General features: G+C 36.9%; 1 protein-coding gene across 1 annotated transcript; it reads left to right on the forward strand.

Moving 5' to 3' along the window:
* Nucleotides 1–5: 5 nt before the first annotated feature.
* ano6 (anoctamin 6) lies at nt 6–17,938 on the forward strand. The gene is made up of 20 exons (XM_004083140.5): nt 6–261; nt 2,276–2,346; nt 4,476–4,604; nt 8,992–9,057; nt 9,753–10,040; nt 10,176–10,289; nt 10,395–10,507; nt 10,612–10,746; nt 10,846–10,948; nt 11,161–11,221; nt 12,107–12,252; nt 12,635–12,712; nt 12,812–13,040; nt 13,124–13,293; nt 13,371–13,468; nt 13,589–13,719; nt 13,805–14,010; nt 15,629–15,831; nt 16,535–16,640; nt 16,742–17,938. The coding sequence occupies exons 1-20, from the start codon at nt 180–182 to the stop codon at nt 16,985–16,987; spliced, it is 2,775 nt and encodes a 924-aa protein (XP_004083188.1). The 5' UTR covers nt 6–179; the 3' UTR covers nt 16,988–17,938.
* The last annotated feature ends 107 nt before the right edge of the window (nt 17,939–18,045 follow it).

Below are 18,045 nucleotides of genomic sequence, written 5' to 3' on the forward strand. Positions count from 1 at the left end.
CCCGCCTGTTTTTCTTTCTTTTTTTTATAATTTTCAAGCCCCAACTTGAACACATTTTGTCTTTGCGATCAACATCGTGAGATGAAGCCGAGATGATTACATGTCGGGGGTTTGGATCCTCTGTTTGATCGCCGCCCTCACACCTCCTCGCTGCTTTTTCTTCTCCAACAACAAGGATCATGAGCACAGACGGCATAGAAGAGACGGACTCGCTGTGTGAAACTGACGAACTGGGTGATGCAGAGCGCTGTGAGGAAGTTGGTGAGAGCAACAACACTCTGTTTTTCGCACACTGTCCCGCCCTTTGAGCGCCAGTTCTTTCACAAACTTACACCAACTTAGTTATATGAAATAATTTGTTAGTTGGATCTAAGTTCTTTCCACAACAGCTGTTTATTTCTTAAGCAACTTTCAAGAGATTTACATCACGTATTGATTTGAAACTGCATTCAAATGTCACACAGATGAGGGTTTTCTTTATATATTTACAGTGAGATAACATCAGAATGCAAAGTGCCTCATCCGTCTAAAAATAATGTAACCTAAGGGGTGCATTGGCTGCAAGGCCATGAAGATCACAGATAAGGATTTCCTTTGAGTCTAAAACCTCAAGTCAAGCAGCACTGTACAGTTGGAGCACATTTTGTTTATGTGAGTTATTATGACTATCTGCTTCCAGGCAGCGCAGAATTAAAAACCTCAGGACTCCTATCCCACTCCATAGTCATGTCTTTTCTATTAAGGGTTTCATATATTTATGCGGGATGTCTGTTAAAAAGCATTATAAAGTGCAAATGGAGAACTTGTGGTTTTGTGTATCGTTCAGAGAGGACATTATGTGGTTGTGCAGACAGATGCCATCCTTGAGATGATCAAGTTGATCGGACTTGATTAGAAACTACTAGCTGAAGATTGGAGAGAAAAGAAAGTGAGGAATTTGGGTTCGGTTCAATGGACTTCGTCATCTTTTTGCTCCACCAGGCTCCTCCGCGGAAGAAAAAAAAAGGGTTTCACATTGTGTTACCATAGTCACTGTTTTTTATGCAACATCTGGTTTAAGTTATATGACAGGATGTGACGTTGTCTTTACTGGAGGGTGTTTCATCTGCTTTAAAAACAACATAAATGCAAATTATAGACTTAATTAATCAGTGTTTTACTTAGTTTCTGTATAGAAAACTTTTTTATGCCACAAATTTTTCAAAACGTTTGCGCAGGAGTTTTAACATCAGTAACCACCTTATGGAAAATAAACAAGCTGTCCTGAACTGAGAAGCACCAGGAGACTTAACACGGGTCTGGTTATACCAGAAGCTGTTGCATATCTAAGAACAGGCTTTGGGAGTTTGTTGCATCCATTGTGTTTGAAACCACAAATCAGTTTCTACAACATGGCATTTTTAAAGATTTGTCAATGCTTTTTAAAAGTCTTTCATCACTTCAGAGATGAAGATCAATCACAGCTTTACTGCTAAAGACAACAAAAAACAGCATTGGACATATTTTACATACCAAAATAAATTCAAGTTAGGTTTTTTTTAAAGGAAAAATATTTTTAAAAAGTGAGATTGCTTTAATCCACTTAATTTACTTTAGCTTGTTAAACTCGAACCAGTATAAATTAATCGATATGCCTTTGTAATATACCATTAAATCTGTAAAGTTTCTCAATTATATTTAATAAAAGCCACTTATTTCGTCTTTTAGGAAAACATAAATGCAAACATTGATTGGGTTAAACATGTGGAATTTCTTAGCCCTAACTTTCTTGCAAGAGGATGTATAATTATTTTTTGTCCAATATTTTTCACATTTATATTTGCAAAAATGCCTTACTGTTTGCTTTTACAAACTCCTTTTGTTATAAAGAATTTATACTTGGTTTTTAGTAATAATAAAGTCCCACTCCGATCATCTTTTGATCTATTTTCAAAGCGTTCCCAGTGGTCTTTTAATTATGATTATGCCGTTTTTGGCTTTGAGCAGTAGTATTTCAGAGCTATGCAGTCAGCTGTCATACTGGCAAAAGCCTTAATAAAATATTTCCCACATCTTACTTGATTAGAAATTGATCATTAGGAATAGGACTTTGGGTAATAATAAGCAAATTACTCTTTTAAGATATCGATATTCATAAACTTTAAAAGTTGCTGAAATGAAGTCTCTAGAGGATCAATGCTATAAGGAAGTTAAACCAAAGATGGTTTGCTACATCAAGCTACCACTTACAGTTTTGCTGTTCACATTTTTTGATTTTCTTTTTCTTTTTTTCCAGTCTACGCTCAGGAATTTTTACCAACATATCAGTCCATCAGAGAAGGAGAGACCGTAACCAAAACACAAGTGGTGAGTGATCGCTTCCTTGGGCTGTAATCAGAATCATAATTACTTTATTGATCCCACGTGTGGGAACTTTGTTCGTTACCGTAGCAAATGACAGCATTATCAACATAAGAGAAAATAGAATAAGAATAATTTAAAAACAAAAAATGTAACATAAATGTAAATAGATAAGGTGGTATAATTTAAAGAGCCATTTACAGACAATACAGGTAAAGATGTGCAAAGAATTGTGCAAAAGTTATCTGTTACACTGTGAATTATTGTGCAGTGAAATTGTGTTGGGGAGGAAGGATTTCCAGTATCTGGCAGTTTTGGAGCGAAGCTGTCTGAGCCTCCTAGAGAAGGAGCTCTGCTGTTTGTCCAGAACAGGGTGGAGAGGATGGTGGAGATAATACAACATGATCAAATTGAATCAGTTAGTTCAAAAGGGGCCCAAGTCCTACTAGTGCTGCCATCTATGGGATAAAGCAAAACCCACGCAAGAGAGACCCAAGTCCAGGAATTTGGCCCCTCTTGCACTTAATGCATTTTAAATGTCAAGCATTGTCAATACATTACAACAGACTTGAGACTTTTTTGCACATAATCAGATAGCTTTTCCCTTGAAGACCATAGAACGTGTAATATCTCTATTTTGAAAAATTGTGGACTTGGGCCCCTTTTGAACTAACCGATTCAATTAGGAATAAAGACACCACTTCAATACACAACACCCATAATTCTCTACTCTTAAAAAAATTGAAAGGATTTGGATGATTTAACTGACAATCGTTCCATAAGTACAGCAAAGATAAGACATTTATTGTTGATGTAGCAAGATACAGCAATAGTTAAAAGTTTTCCGGAATTGAACCAAAAAATGTAATAAATGGTCTAAACCATAATGAATCATTAACATAAAGTTAGTGTAATTTGCTATAGCACCTTAATACAAAGTTAGAGCAATAGGGGCTCTGTATGTTAAGCCATTGTTGATTGTGTTCCTCAGGGGTCAAATATAGAGCTTTACACATTTTTACATTTTACATTGTTAACACGTGTAATACTTCAATTGCAATTCAGAAATACAGTAGTTTTTACAGGAACAAACACATTTTTTAAATAATTTTTCATATTATTTAAAAAAAAAGTTTAAGTTGATTTGAATAAAACATAGTCACTTGTAAATAAGAAATACTGCAGATTCAAAAAGTTTACATTTTGAGGGGTTTATTAATGTATATTCAATAAACTAAAAATACTGGAAATTAGATGTAAATACCTAACATTATTTTCAACATAGTAATATAAATTCTTTTTTAACCCCTCCAGTCTTAACATTAGGTGGAAGATTAATTAGAGCTAGTTGCTACAAAAGTTAGCAATAAAGGTTAAGAAAAAAATAAAATAAAATATCAATATTTCTAAACACTTATGATCTATATGCTGATACAGTGATATATAATAGCATATGCTTTCACATAATATACTGTTTTTAGAAACACAGCAAAGAAAATAAATTGCAGAAGAAAGGTAAGGACTAGAAAGTCAACACTCGTCAAATTAATGTACCGGTATATAAAATTGACTATTTTATTCAGGGAACAGTTTTTACAAATATATCTGTTGCTATTATTGTTCGTCTATTCTTTAGGGCATATGTTCATTTATGTACATTTACGGTATGTGGTTTTAGATAGATTAATAGACAGACATGTGTTTTTCTTGTTAAGCAGATAAAATTTAAGATCCTACAGGTTTTATCCTTTCGTCTTGTTTTTAGACTTTTGTTTTAATGTTTTGTACATTAAAAACAATAAAAATGACCACTGAAAGGGCTTTTTTTACATTAAGTGCAGTCCTCAAAACATGAGCTGGAGATTTTTTATGCTTAGTGGCAGCGGTCATGGTGTGTGGAGAGTGGGAGGGTTGGAGACGAAGGGCGGGTGTTGCATTGTTTTGTAGACTCTTTCCATCATCCTGTCTGGGCCCAGTTCACAGATGAAAACATCCTGTGAGAGACAGCTTATGACCACCTAGCCGGCCTTTTGCTCACAGACATGTTCTGTATTTATAACATTATGGAGGAAGATGAGGAGGAGTATGTAGATCAGCCAGCAGATTTACCTGATGGGCCTCATTTTTACCCACAGGTAGAATTCAATGACAAACCTGAGTCGCTGTTCTTCAACGATGGGATTCGAAGGATCGATTTCATCCTGGTGTATGAAGATGAGGACAAGAAGGAGTTTGAGAAGAGGACCATGTCCCAGAGGCGCAAGGTAATGTTTTTCACATTTTCTTATGTTATAGTTTCAGCTTATGTTGTTGGAAAAGGCTTATAAGGACTTGACTTCAAAAGATCCTTTCAGAAGTTGACATCAACAACATTTTGTGAGGAAACTTAAGAAAAAAGTTGTGACTGTTTTACAGCGAAAATATAAATGCGCAAAACTATTTTAAAATCATTTAAAGGTCGAATTCCGATCAAACTAACTTGATAAAACTAACAAGTTTTGCTTAATATGAAGCTAAAAGAAGATAATTGACAAATGTTTCAAAATGCATAGTAGCTAAGGCGCTGTATTTGCTCTTTGATGGGAATCTTCATAACCAAATGTTTATGAGGTTAAATATGGCTTTAACCTTTGACATTTTAGCTTTCTAAGATTCATTTGCTTAGGGAGGAGGAGCAAATGAAAAGAACCGTTTGCTCACTTAATCTCTGCCAGGCAGATCGAAACAAAACCACGATCTTTGCCAAGTCTAGATATTTCTGAAAATGTGGTTTAAGATGGAATAGAACAGAAGACACAAACACAATCTGACGCTCGGAGGTGGGATTATTTCCACCTATGTCTTTCGCAAGAGGCTTACAGGAGTATTTGTGCAATGTCATGTTTGGAAAACAGAGGTTGCGCGCTTTAAAGTTATAAGAGTCAACAACACAATCTCCAGGAAGTTATGAAAGGCAGGCTGTCATTTTCAGAAGCTGAAATCTGGCCATCTTGACTGAAAGGATAAGTAACAGTTTACAAGAAAATGACATGTTCTTTCTTGAAAATAATCCTTATCATACATTTTTCACATCATGTGCCTGGGTTTGGAGGTGCCCTAACTTGAAAGCTACAACAGTAACATGTCTAGCAGTAAAACCTAAATCAGTGAAAGCGGACCATCCTGTTACAGGGTTCCTTGGAAAACGGGCAGCAGAACATTTCTTACTTCATCTGCTGTAATTCCCCCGGTCTTAGTCATAGCAGATCAAGCTAAATCTGGTTCAGAGGAAGTTTGGGCTGCTGACTCCTCCAAGGACTTGATCCCATTTCTATTTACCCCCAGACAAATGTTTCACAATATTTGTTCTCCTCTGGCTTCTGGGGAGGAGTGGTTAAACCAACTTGTTCTTTTTCAATTATATTTATGGTTATGAAGTCTTAAAACAAAATCTCATCCTTTAGAGCCCTTATTCAGTGAAAATCATCTGGTATTCCTTTTTCTTTGTGTTTGATCCAAACCAAGTATCTAACCACTCTCATAAAAAATACCATCATGATAAATGTGTTTCTTAAAAGGAATCCTAATGACGTATTTTGTTTTCTTCATTTCTAATGGGGTTAATTCATCCTCACATACTTAATCTCTGACCTAAAAAGAATACAAAACATTTTTAGCATTAAAGCTCTTAACACACATTAAGGTCGCACTATTAGTGAGCAATATTGTGATGACGAAATAACTTGCGATGCCTGAACTAATGGCAAAACAACTAAATGCATCTTTCCAGTTCACTACAACAGTTTATTTAAAAGAAGAGTCAACATAATTTAAATTATACTCCAAATGAGTCTCGTAGGAGGCAAACATCTAACAAAAGGGCTTCATCCGATTGGTCAAATGCATAAAGGGATTTATTTGATTCATTAAATATTCAAGCTGCCATAAGATTGTTTTTGCACATGTACTGGTAACCATTTATATCAATTTTCGCAGACTTTTGCGATATGCATATTGCACAGCTTTAAATTACGATAATGATAAACGTGTGATTTATTGTGCAGGCCTAACACACATTCAGTTTTTTAAATTATCTTTCAAATTTAGCATGTATGTGTAAAAAATAGCAATTTGAATAATTACCAGTACATAATCTATTTTTCTAATAAAGACTTTCCTGGAGTCTGGGATCCAGCCACCTGCATGTCAGTTGTATATGGCCCCTCCAATGTCAATAGTGGTCAATCTGATCACTATAACACTGATTCACGTTCAACGTGATCTGAAACTTTTTCTCATGACGAATAAGGAGACATTTTATGGAATTACTGAGCGCAGGTTATAATATTTTGGATTATTAATTAAAACTTGCATTGTATCAGAAGGACAGCAGTATAATACAAATAACACATTTTTAATTGAGATACGTTAATCTAAAGACCCACTTCAATAAAAATTGTGTTTTTGGCATTTTTTACATGTTCTTTAAGCATTTTTCTGATGATGAAGGACATAGATCAAGAGTTTTTTTTATTCAATCATTGTGAATCAGAAGCAGACAAAAAATGCAGTTTAATAATAATAATATAAGGACACTGTACAGGTTAAAAAGAAACACAATAAAATTACAACATGTAAAATACAAGAAATAAGATAAAATCATTAATAAAATCAGATAGCAGAAGATGAAAAATTGTGATCAGGGAAAGCAAGTTTAAACAGATGGGTTTTGAGTTTGGATTTAAACATTGAAAAGGAGTCTATGTTACGGATATCTGAGGAGAGAGAGTTCCAGAGTTTGGGAGCCGAGCGGCTGAAGATATGGCTCCCCATGATCACCATACAGGCCGGACGGAAGGAAAGCTGAAGGGAGGAAGAAGACCGGAGAGAGTGAGAGGGAGTGTTAACATGGAGGAGGTTAGAAAAATACGAGGGAGCCAGGTTATGGAGGGCTTTGAACGTGTAGAGAAGGAGTTTGAATTGAATCTGAAAGCTACTGGAAGCCAGTGCAGCTGCTGGAGCACGGGAGCGATATGATGGAAGAAAGGAGTTCTGGTGATGATGCGGGCAGCTGAATTCTGGACCAATTGGAGTTTATTAAGAGGTTTCTTGGGAAGACCAGAGAGAAGTGCATTGCAGTAGTCAATGCAAGATGTGATCAGACTATGAACTAAAATGGAGGCAGAGTGGACGGTGAAGGAGGGGCAGAGACGATTGATATTGCGTAGATGAAAGTATGCAGACCGAGTACCGGAAATGCTATTAATGTTAGATTGAAAGGAAAGAGTTTATTTGTTATATAAAAAATATGCTTCTCTGCCACAACCTTCCTGGTGCAACCTCTTAGCAACAGCTCTGCACCAACTCAGAGGCGACTTTCTAGTGAACTACTGTCGTTCTGCTGAAACGATGACCTAGAAAACGATACATTTTTTAAATTTAAGCTAAAAACAGCATAATCTTAATTAAAAGGCCAATGGAAGCACTTTTACTATAGATCAAAAGATGATCGAGTGGGCCTTCAAAAATGAACAGTTTTGTATCATCTTATATAAATGCATCGTTAATCAAAACGTGTGAAGTTCATCTCTATCCAGAAGCAAATTTCAAACATATAAATAGAAGATTTACTCTTTTTGCTTAAATTTATGTTTAAATTTAGTTATGATCTAGTGAGCATTAGTAGAACACTTACATTAGCCTTCTACCAGTACTTATTCTGTGTGTTATTTGTTGTATAGTATTCACTAAGCTGGGGTCGCTGTCTTTGGTCACCCCAGAAAAAACAATTCTAGTCTCCAGTTGATCAGAAAGTCACAGATGGGCAAACAACCACAACCACATGTGGTCATGGCGATTTCAAAGATCATTTACTGACTGAGGAGGAAGCTTAAGTTCCTCTGAGAGAAAACAAGCTTTATAAGTTTGAATGAACCAATCTAAAGCATGCAATTATAGGCTGGGCTCGAGGAGTCAGGAGCCAACAGGAATACATGATCAAACATTTTTTAAATTCCTGTGCATATGAGCACTTTAATAGATAAAATAACACAACATTTTCAGAGTTCTGATAATGTCACCATCCTGCAAAAATAACACAGTAAATGAGTTTTGTTTTTCTTAACAGAATAACAGAATTATTTCAAACATGAGGTTCCTTCTGTTTTAATATACAATAACTTACTTGTTTTTAAAGTAAATACACTCCCAGGAGCATTCAGACATAATAGGTTCTTGGAAATAGTAGGCATGAATGCATTGTGAAAACAAAGCTCCCTTACACAAAGGACTTCAACGGACCTCCACTAAAAGAGTTAAAAGATATGAACAGAGTGTAATCTCTTCTCTCTCTTTGCTCTCTGTGCTAGTATATGACTTAATTTGTATTTTTGTGGCATGGTTTGCATGAATTTTGTAATTCTTACCTGTTTTACCGGTTGGTTGTGCACTGGGACGTACTGAAGGGAAATAAGTGAAGCCTGTGCTGGCTAGGACAGGAAACCGTATGCAGCAAACAAATCTATATAAAAGTGTGACAGTTTGTCAGGATTTCCTGATTGTATGAAACAATGTTGACATTTATTCTTGACTTGTCTGGTTTTTTTAAGAGTTTGAAATTTTGCAGTAGCAAAACAAAAATCGTATTTGTGCATTTTCCTGTGTTCCCCGTAGAGACGGCGGGAGTACTTTGAGGCCAGCCTGATGAAAATGGGCTTGGAGCTGGAAGCCACTCCATCTGTAAGTGGAATATGTTTTAAAGACCTACTCCAATCACCTTTTAAATTATTTTCAGTAATCCCAGAGGTCTTTTTATTATAATTATGTCATTTTTGTCAAAATCTAAAAAACTGTGTCTTTTTCTAGAACATAGTTTTACAGAGTGGCAGGAGTTCATTAGAAATTTCCCCATTGATTTGTGGGCGGGACTGTTGACGTGCTGCAGCCCCGCCCCCCTTACCATCTGTGGCTGAGAGCTGTCAGTTTACATGCTCTCCCACTAGCTTACAGCTTCTCACACCCATTACTGTTGCATCAAAAATGGCGAACAACATTGGAGCCATACAGGTTTAAGCCAAATGGCGACTCTGACGAGGAAAACGAAAACGTACATGGATCTATTTGTCTGAAAGTTGATGCATCAAAATGGAGCAGAGCAGGGAGTTTGTGGCCCCGCCCAGTGTATTGTCTGTGTTACAAAATGATCTATTTCGAACTGTTTTTTATCGTCTGACATGATTCATAATGACTTCAATAAAGAAATACTCAGAAATACATTTTAAAGCTTAACTTTCTTTATATATGTTCTATATCATGAGAAAAATGTCTCAAGAACACGTTTAAAACACACAAAAAATACCATTTGCCTCAGAGTGGGTCTTTAAGGTTCTTTTTAGCTTGTGTCTCTTTTCAACCAACTGTGCTTTGTGTTGCAGGTAGTCAACGACAAACTAATGTTTGTCAAAGTTCACCTGCCGTGGGATGTGTTGTGCACCTACGCCGAGGTCTTACACATCAAGCTTCCCATCCGGCCCAACGACATGACCCCTCGCCCCTCCATGTGGCGCTTCTTCACCTGCATAACAAAGCACTTTTACCCCGACGAAAAGCTGATCCAGAAAGAGGTGGAATTTTTCACCGCCCCCTTTGAGAAGAACCGTCAGGACTGCTTCTACATCAAGGACAAAGATCTTTTCTTCACGCCGTCCATGAGGAGCAGGATGGTAAGTTTCTGCACATTCTTAGACAAAGATCTTGGCCTGATAGTTTCTTTGAACATGTTCAAATGATGTTATCGAAACCAAACGCACAGCTACATTCTTTGCCCATAACTTCCCTTTCCTTCTTCCGCTTTTCAGGCATGTTATATCTTGAGCAAGGCCCAATATGAAATTCGAGGTAACATCATCAAGTTTGGCATCACCAAGCTGCTGAATTCTGGGGTGTACAAAGCTGCCTACCCCCTTCACGATGTAGGGTTTCTATGTTGTTTCAAAGTAAAATCTGTCGATAAAGATCAACTATGATTCATAGAGTATGTTGTGTTTTTGTTTGCTTGTTGTTTTTTTTAACTTAAGGGCAAGTTCAATGTTAAGTCCAAAGAAGAAGCTCCCAGTGAGAGGTACCTGCTTTATAACGAATGGGCAAATCCCAAGAACTTCTACAAGATGCAGCCTCTTGACCTCATAAGGTGAGCTAAAGATCTCCTGTTCCCCTCACAAATATTTTGGTTGTTTAACTATCATCTTAAGAACTTTAAATGTTTGTGACAGTCTGAATTCTTATCTTGAACAGGAAATACTATGGAGAGAAGGTTGGGATTTACTTCGCCTGGCTAGGTTTCTACACAATGATGTTGGCAGTGGCTGCTGTTGTGGGACTGGGCTGTTTTATTTATGGACTCAAAAGTCAAGAAACAAGCACCTGGAGGTACTGCAAAGTAGATTTTTGACGTTCAATTTGATGTAAATGTTCTTTTTTTGTGTCTTTATTTTTAACGATTTCTGTTTTGTGTTTGAATCTCTGAAGCAAAGAAGTTTGTGACCCAGACATTGGGGGGAAGATTGTCATGTGTCCTCAGTGTGACCTGTGCAAATACTGGATACTGAACAGCACCTGTGAAACTTCCCAAGTAAGATTTGCTTCAAGCATTCCTACACTATAAAGTCTTTGGGATCTCTAGTGGGGATCTGAATTTGCTCTTTTTGTTAACCTCAGTCTGTGCATACATTTTGTTAATGTTGGTTACTATGACAACAAAAGAGCAAGTATAGTCCTTAAATTTTATGACACTGTTCTACCTATAAATTTTTGGTTTTAAGTTAGGATTTTTCTTTCTTTTAGAAACTGTCTATATTTGATAACTTTGGGACGCTGGTGTTTGCAGTTTTCATGTCCATCTGGGGTAAGTCTGCCAGTTACAGAATCACTTTTTACCTTATTAACACCACCACTTCAAGGGATTTATGTCTTTTTGAGTATTTTTGACATTAAAAAACGTTAACAGGGGTTTGCAACCTTCAACGATTCAAGATTAATTTGGCTTAGCTCACCCTTTAGAAAAATTAGACACTGATTTTTTTTTATGTTATTGTTACCATAATGAATAATATAAATGAAATATTGTTTTTTTTTTTGCTTAAAAAAAAAAAAGAAATGGTCATTTTTGACAAAGATTCCCCATGACTTCTTTTCAAAATAAAATACACCTCTTGTCACATTAAATCATCTCAATGCAGTAAATTTAATAATGTCAACAGTAAGTTAAAAAAAAAAGAAATATAACAAACAAAAATTAAATCAAGTGACCCTTACCATATTTTTTAACCATAAGTCACACTTAAAATTCTTGATTTTTTTTTTATATATAAAATCTGCTTTATAATCCAGTGCACCTTGAATATAAATCCTGGTTGTGTTTACTGACCTCAGATTGATTTTTGGTGGTAAATGGTGGGTACTATTGTCAGGAGTCTCGCTGAGTGATATGTACTGTTCTTCAACTGTTTAAAGTTTGAATTGGTTTACTTTACTTCTTTTACTTCACTACTAACTTCTTACTTTACATTTACTTTCTAAAATTAAAACCTTGATTAACTTTAATCAGAGAGCCACAATGGAAGGGTAAAAGACACATACTGTATGTGGCTCCAGAGCCTCAGTTCTAGATCAACCTTTGAAATCCAGTTGAAGAACAGAATCCAGCAATGACATGCCTGTGATGTCATGTTATTTCCTTCTCTAACTGGACCTCATGGCTTTTTTTCTTGCACCTGTATGTTTCTTGTAGTCACTTTGTTCCTGGAGTTTTGGAAGCGCTACCAGGCCGAGCTGGAGTACGAATGGGACACTGTGGAATTTCTGGAGCAGGAAGAGCCACCTCGCCCTGAATACGAGGCCAGATGTATTTATGAGAGGAAAAACCCGGTTACAGGGGTAACCACTCTCTTTTCTTTTCTATAGTTAAACCTGCACCTGAGAAAATTAAAGAATATATATATATATTTAGTACCAGGGTCAAAGAAATTGAGGATATTCAGACTTAGAAGGCATTAGTCTAAAAATAAGCTAATGATCTATTTTCAAAGTGTTCCCAGTGTTCTTTTAACTATGCTACAAGCTTTTTCAAACAGCATTTTTTCGTCTGCCCCTGATTCACAATGATTTGAACAAAGTAATACTTATAAATGCTATTTTACAATTAATTTTCTTTATATATGTCCTCCATCATCGGACAAATGCCTCAAGAACATGTTAAAAACACCAAAACGTGATTTTCATCACAGTGAGTCTTCAAGGTCTTTTCTCTTTCATTTAGATCACAGAAAAAGTTCCATTCACATCCTGCGGGCGGTGTGTTCGAATCTCGATAGGAATTGGGACCGTCTGTTTTTGGGTACTTTGATCAACTTTTTCGTCGCAATTTAGTTTCATTTTAATTTAATGAATTTACTGCTGCTGTCAATAAAGCTTTTAATCACATTTTCTCCTTCAGATTATGTTGATCCTGGCCTCTATCGTGGCTATCATTGTGTACCGCCTGGCTGTCTTCATCACCTTTTCCTACCAACTCAGAAATAACAATCTGAAGAACTTGGAGCCAATAAAGGAGTATGTGACGCCGCAGATGGCCACATCTGTCACTGCCTCCCTCATCAGTTTTGTGGTGATCATGATCCTCAATATTCTGTACGAGCGTGTCGCCATCTGGATTACAAACTTCGGTGAGTCTGTGCTTTCGGTTATACTCAGTCTGTGATGCAAAGGGACTTTGTTCCTCAATCTTTCATCTTTCACATCCCCACAGAGCTTCCACGCACCAGGACAGACTATGAAAACAGCCTGACGATGAAGATGTTCCTCTTTCAGTTTGTCAATTACTACTCCTCTTGTTTCTACATTGCTTTTGTGAAAGGGAAAATAGTCGGTTACCCCGGGAAGCCTGTTAAACTCCTTGGAGAATATCGAAGCGAGGAGGTACCATTTGTTCATCGAGTGGTTACATGGTTGCATTTGTGCTTGTTGGGTCTGACTCTTGTGTGTTGCTTCTGCAGTGTGATCCTGGTGGTTGCCTCATGGAGTTGACCACTCAGCTCGCCATCATCATGGGTGGGAAAGCCATCTGGAACAACATCCAGGAGGTTTTGCTCCCGTAAGCAGCAGAATCCACAAACTCTTTTCCTCACTGGGTCCAAACAGCAAGTGGTGACATAGTGCCGTTATAAATGCGCTGACAGGGAACTTTCTGAGGTTCTTTTTCATGTCACTGCAGGTGGGTAAAGAACTGGCTTTTCCGGCGCTGCGGCTCCAACGTCACAGAGAAGGTGACTCCTCGCTGGGAACAGGACTACCAGCTCCAGGCCATATCCCAGCTGGGACTGTTCTATGAATATCTTGAGATGGGTGAGATCCCAAGACTTTTGCCGACTATTGTCCATCAGGAGCCGGTCGTCATAATCAGCGTTTGTTCTTGCTTTGTCCTTTGCAGTGATCCAGTTTGGATTTGTGACCCTGTTCGTGGCTTCCTTCCCTCTGGCTCCAGTTTTGGCTCTGATCAACAACCTGTTTGAGATTCGGGTGGATGCTTGGAAATTCACCACTCAGTCTCGCCGCATTGTTCCGCAGAAAGCCCAGGATATTGGTGCCTGGCAGCCCATTCTCCAAGGCATTGCCATTTTGGCTGTTGCAACAAACGTAAGTCCATTTGACCTTTTACTAACTTCAATATTTGTAAAGGACAGCGTTTGTTAATGTCATTTTGCTGAATCTCCCAGCTTTCACATTTAGCAGTTTCATTTTTCTTGAACTGTAATGTCAATACAAATGCCATAAATCTAAATAGTTTACCATTATTCATGTGGTTCTTCATTTCAGACATGCTGTGCTCTTTTAAAAAGTAGAGGTTAACACAAAAACAGCAGGTGTTGACAGCATAACACATTCAATTTGGCTAAGAAAAAAAATGGGGAGTTAATCTTTTTAATTATTCTTTATTTACCCAGGCAATGTCTCATTGAGATTAAGAATCAAGGGAGTCCTGGCTAGGATGAAACAATTAGATTTATAATAAAAACTTAAACATAAAAAAAAGACAACTTATGTCAAACAAGCACAGTTAAAAGTGACTTTCTCCTCCTCCTCCTACATTTCTGTGGGTGTTTTGTAGAGTTTGTTTCTAAATGAAAATGGTTATTAAGACAAATAATTTCATTTGATCTCACCCATAAACTCCAGCTATCTAAATATTTAATATAAAAGTTAAACCTAATTTATCCCAAACCCAAATTTGAAGAACAAAAATTGGTACTTACAGCTTTACTTTGGGGACAATAGTCAAAATACCAGGAAAAGCAATGTTTTCAGACCTCAAGCAATGCACAGATACATTCATTTTTTTCCCCTTTTATGCTTGTTTTTTTTAACTTCATTAAAATGTAATGTATTACTTTATAATTTGGTTTGTAATAAATTATTGAAAAGTTAAGTGACAGTAACTCAAGTTTAGGAATTTGTGGCAAAAAGGGATGAGTTAAATTAATTTGTTCTTCTGCCCTATCCTTTTGGGACATACTGTATGGAAAGTTGATAGTTTCTTCCAAGTGGTCTAATTCTTTTTAGGGATTTTACGTTTGCATGCATGTGTATGTCACAAGAACAGGCAGACGGCTGGATCCAATTGCAGCAGGTTTATTAGCTCAGCTAAAAGTCCACAAAGCTATATCAGGGTCAAGCAGGCGTTGATAACAGGCATGAGTTCAGAGAAGCGCCGGGATGATCAGCGGCCCAAACAATACTTTGCATTGAGTTCAGCTCAGTGCAGTGCTTAAGTATGCTGTGGTTGATTGAGTGAATGAGAGTCAGGTGTGTAGCATCCAGGAAGTGTGGCAAGAACTCTGGAGATGGTTCCCGCTGGTGACCAGGGGGGGAGACAGAGTTCTGACTACTGACAGTATAATTGTTCATACTATTTCCCTCAGTTTGGCTAAAATGTGGATGCCAAGATATTCTATTTATATATAAAACAAAATTAAAATTAAGTGAAATCAAACACTTAATTTAATGAAAACAATCCTAATATTTTTTTTACTTTTCTCAATCAATAAATATCTCAATCAATCATAGATGACAGTAGAATAACCTAATTTTGTCAATACTTGAGTGTCCCTATCCATTGTAAAAGTGACCACTATTTTGTAAAATACTTTACTTCCTTCATTTTTATCAGTGCATAAATGTCATATTTCTGAACAATCTTTTCAAAAACTTTCTTAGATGAGGTGCTTTAAATCTGCCTCTCCTGATGTCTCTGCAGGCCATGATCATCGCCTTTACATCGGACATGATTCCTCGATTGGTCTACTACTGGTCCTTTTCCGTGTTTCCGTATAGCGATAACACTGAGCACACCATGCGTGGTTACATCAACAGCTCCCTGTCTGTGTTCAATATCAGCGATTCACCCTTTGATTTGACAGACATCGCTATGTCTGCTCCCTCCAACCTCACTACCTGCAGGTAGCCCCAAGATATGGATTACTATCACAGTTAAAGACAAGACTATTTTAATATATCTGCTACTGATTACGTTGAAGAAAACTATGTAAAAGTTAACAAAAAAGTATGGAGCCCCTAAAAGTACTGGTTTCTAGAAACTAGAAGTAATGATGATGCCCATCTGCTGGACTATTCAAACATGTAGTTGTAGAGTTAGATAAGTTCATTCTTCTCTTAGAGTTCTGGTACATCGTCTGTCCGTCCTGGGGGAGGATCCCTCCTTCATGTGGACACCCCTGAGGTTTCTTCCTTTTGTTCCGGAATCCGTTTTAGGAGTTTTTCCTTACCGCGAAGGAGGATCTTAGGGAAGGGATGCCCAGTTTGGATTAGTCTGTTTAGTTAGTTCAGTTTAGAAATTTCCTAATGAATTCTTTGTATTCATGATCCTTATGATTTTATGTTTACTTTTCAATTAGCGTTACAAAGCCCATTGAGACGACTGTTGTTGTGATTTTTGACTTTATAAATGAAATTTAATTGAATTGAATTAAATGTATTATTACTAGTTTCTGGTGCACGACAAAAACCAGTCCTCTTTTATTTTTTGGACTTTTAAGTCCCTTTAGGGGCTCCATAACAGACAGATGTGAAATATTTGAAATGACTGTCAAGTGGGGATGTGTTTTCTTAAAATTATTTTAAAAAAAGACTTTTCTCTCTTCAGGTATCGGGATTTTCGCTACCCCCCTGGACACCCCTGGCAGTATGAACACAACATCCAATACTGGCACGTGTTGGGAGCCAAATTGGCTTTCATAATTGTAGTAGAGGTATATATAAACAAAACTACATGATCTGACAATTCATCTGAAATATTAAATATTATGCTTCACAAAAAATATAATAATTGTTTTTCTTCCTCTCCTCATAGCACATCGTTTACTTGACCAAGTTCCTCCTATCCTACGTGATCCCGGACGTCCCGTATGCCGTCAAAGAACGAATTAAACGGGAGAAATACTTGACCCACGTTATTCTCCACGAGACCAGCCTGAAGCTGGTGACCAGACGTTTAAAGCCACTCATAGATGACAAAATCAGCCATGATGCCACAAACTTCAACAAGGAGGAGATAGAGATGAAGGCTACACTGACCCCAATAGAGGAAAACAACTGACACATTTTCTACATTGACACATTGCTTTTGGATTTGTTATGTGTACAAATATTTGTTTACTAATTGCTCAAAAGTGAATGAACAAAATTCAAACATTGCTTCTCTATTTCTTTAAAGAAAGCAGTCTGGAAAAAGCATATAATTTATATGTATGTCCTATTGCACTTACAGAGATAAAGATATATCTGCTTTAATAAAAGCAGAAGCAACATTTTGGCTAAAAGTCAGAAAAGCTCAGATTTATCCACCTTCCATAAAGTTATAATTAAGCGCTCTGTCCTTAAAGCCACATTTCAGCAGGTCAGCGTAAGCAGAGACACAGTCTTATACCTGCTGCATTTGTGCTTTTGATTTGTTTGACCCTCTTTATTTTAAACATAGTTTGACAAATAGGTGGCAGTTTAGCTCGGGCGGTAGAGCACATCGTCCAACAACCAAAGGGTTGGCGGATCCATCCCCGCTCTCCCCAGCCAGCTGTCGCCCCCTGAGCGCAGCCCCCCAGGGGATGGGCCAAAATGTGGAGAAGAATTTCCCCATTGTGGGATAAATAAAGTATCAATTATTATTATATGTTTTATAAGTAGCCAACCACCCTTTTTTTTAAATTAGCTCTCTATATGTCAAAATACATTTTATAAACAAATGTAAAGTTCATTTTGCTTAGTTGCTAAACCTGTGAAGAGACAACAGTTTGCTGCAGACCTCTGGTTCTCAGATTTATTTGTTTATCCTCATGTTATTTTATTCAACACTTGTGTTTAATATTATATGATTTAATGATTCTTTTTGAAAGAATCAGAGCCCAGCATCATGACCACTAATATAAGGCTACTTATTGTCATGAAAATGTATTTTTTGTGTGACTGTGTAATGACCAAAGCTGTATTATAGCTTATCATAGTCTTTGTCAATTGTACTACTGTTATTAAAGCTACATTTGATATATTTTAATACTTTTTTTTAAAGGTTCGACATTTTTTGTCATGTCAAAGTGAACTGTCAAAGATTTAATATTTTTACTTTAATTTGGTATTTCATCTAAACATTTGGACTGTAAA

This window comes from Oryzias latipes, chromosome 23 (genome assembly GCF_053564925.1).
Source record: "Oryzias latipes strain Hd-rR chromosome 23, Olatipes_Hd-rR_3.1".
Classification (NCBI taxonomy): Eukaryota; Metazoa; Chordata; class Actinopteri; order Beloniformes; family Adrianichthyidae; genus Oryzias; species Oryzias latipes.

Bases quoted from the DNA above. Each gene is read 5' to 3' on its own strand.
- ano6 (XM_004083140.5), top strand. From the start codon at position 180: ATGAGCACAGACGGCATAGAAGAGACGGACTCGCTGTGTGAAACTGAC. The intron at 2,347-4,475 runs GTGAGTGATCGC...TTTTACCCACAG, and splicing joins CCGTAACCAAAACACAAGTG to GTAGAATTCAATGACAAACC. The intron at 12,253-12,634 runs GTAACCACTCTC...TCTTTCATTTAG, and splicing joins GGAAAAACCCGGTTACAGGG to ATCACAGAAAAAGTTCCATT.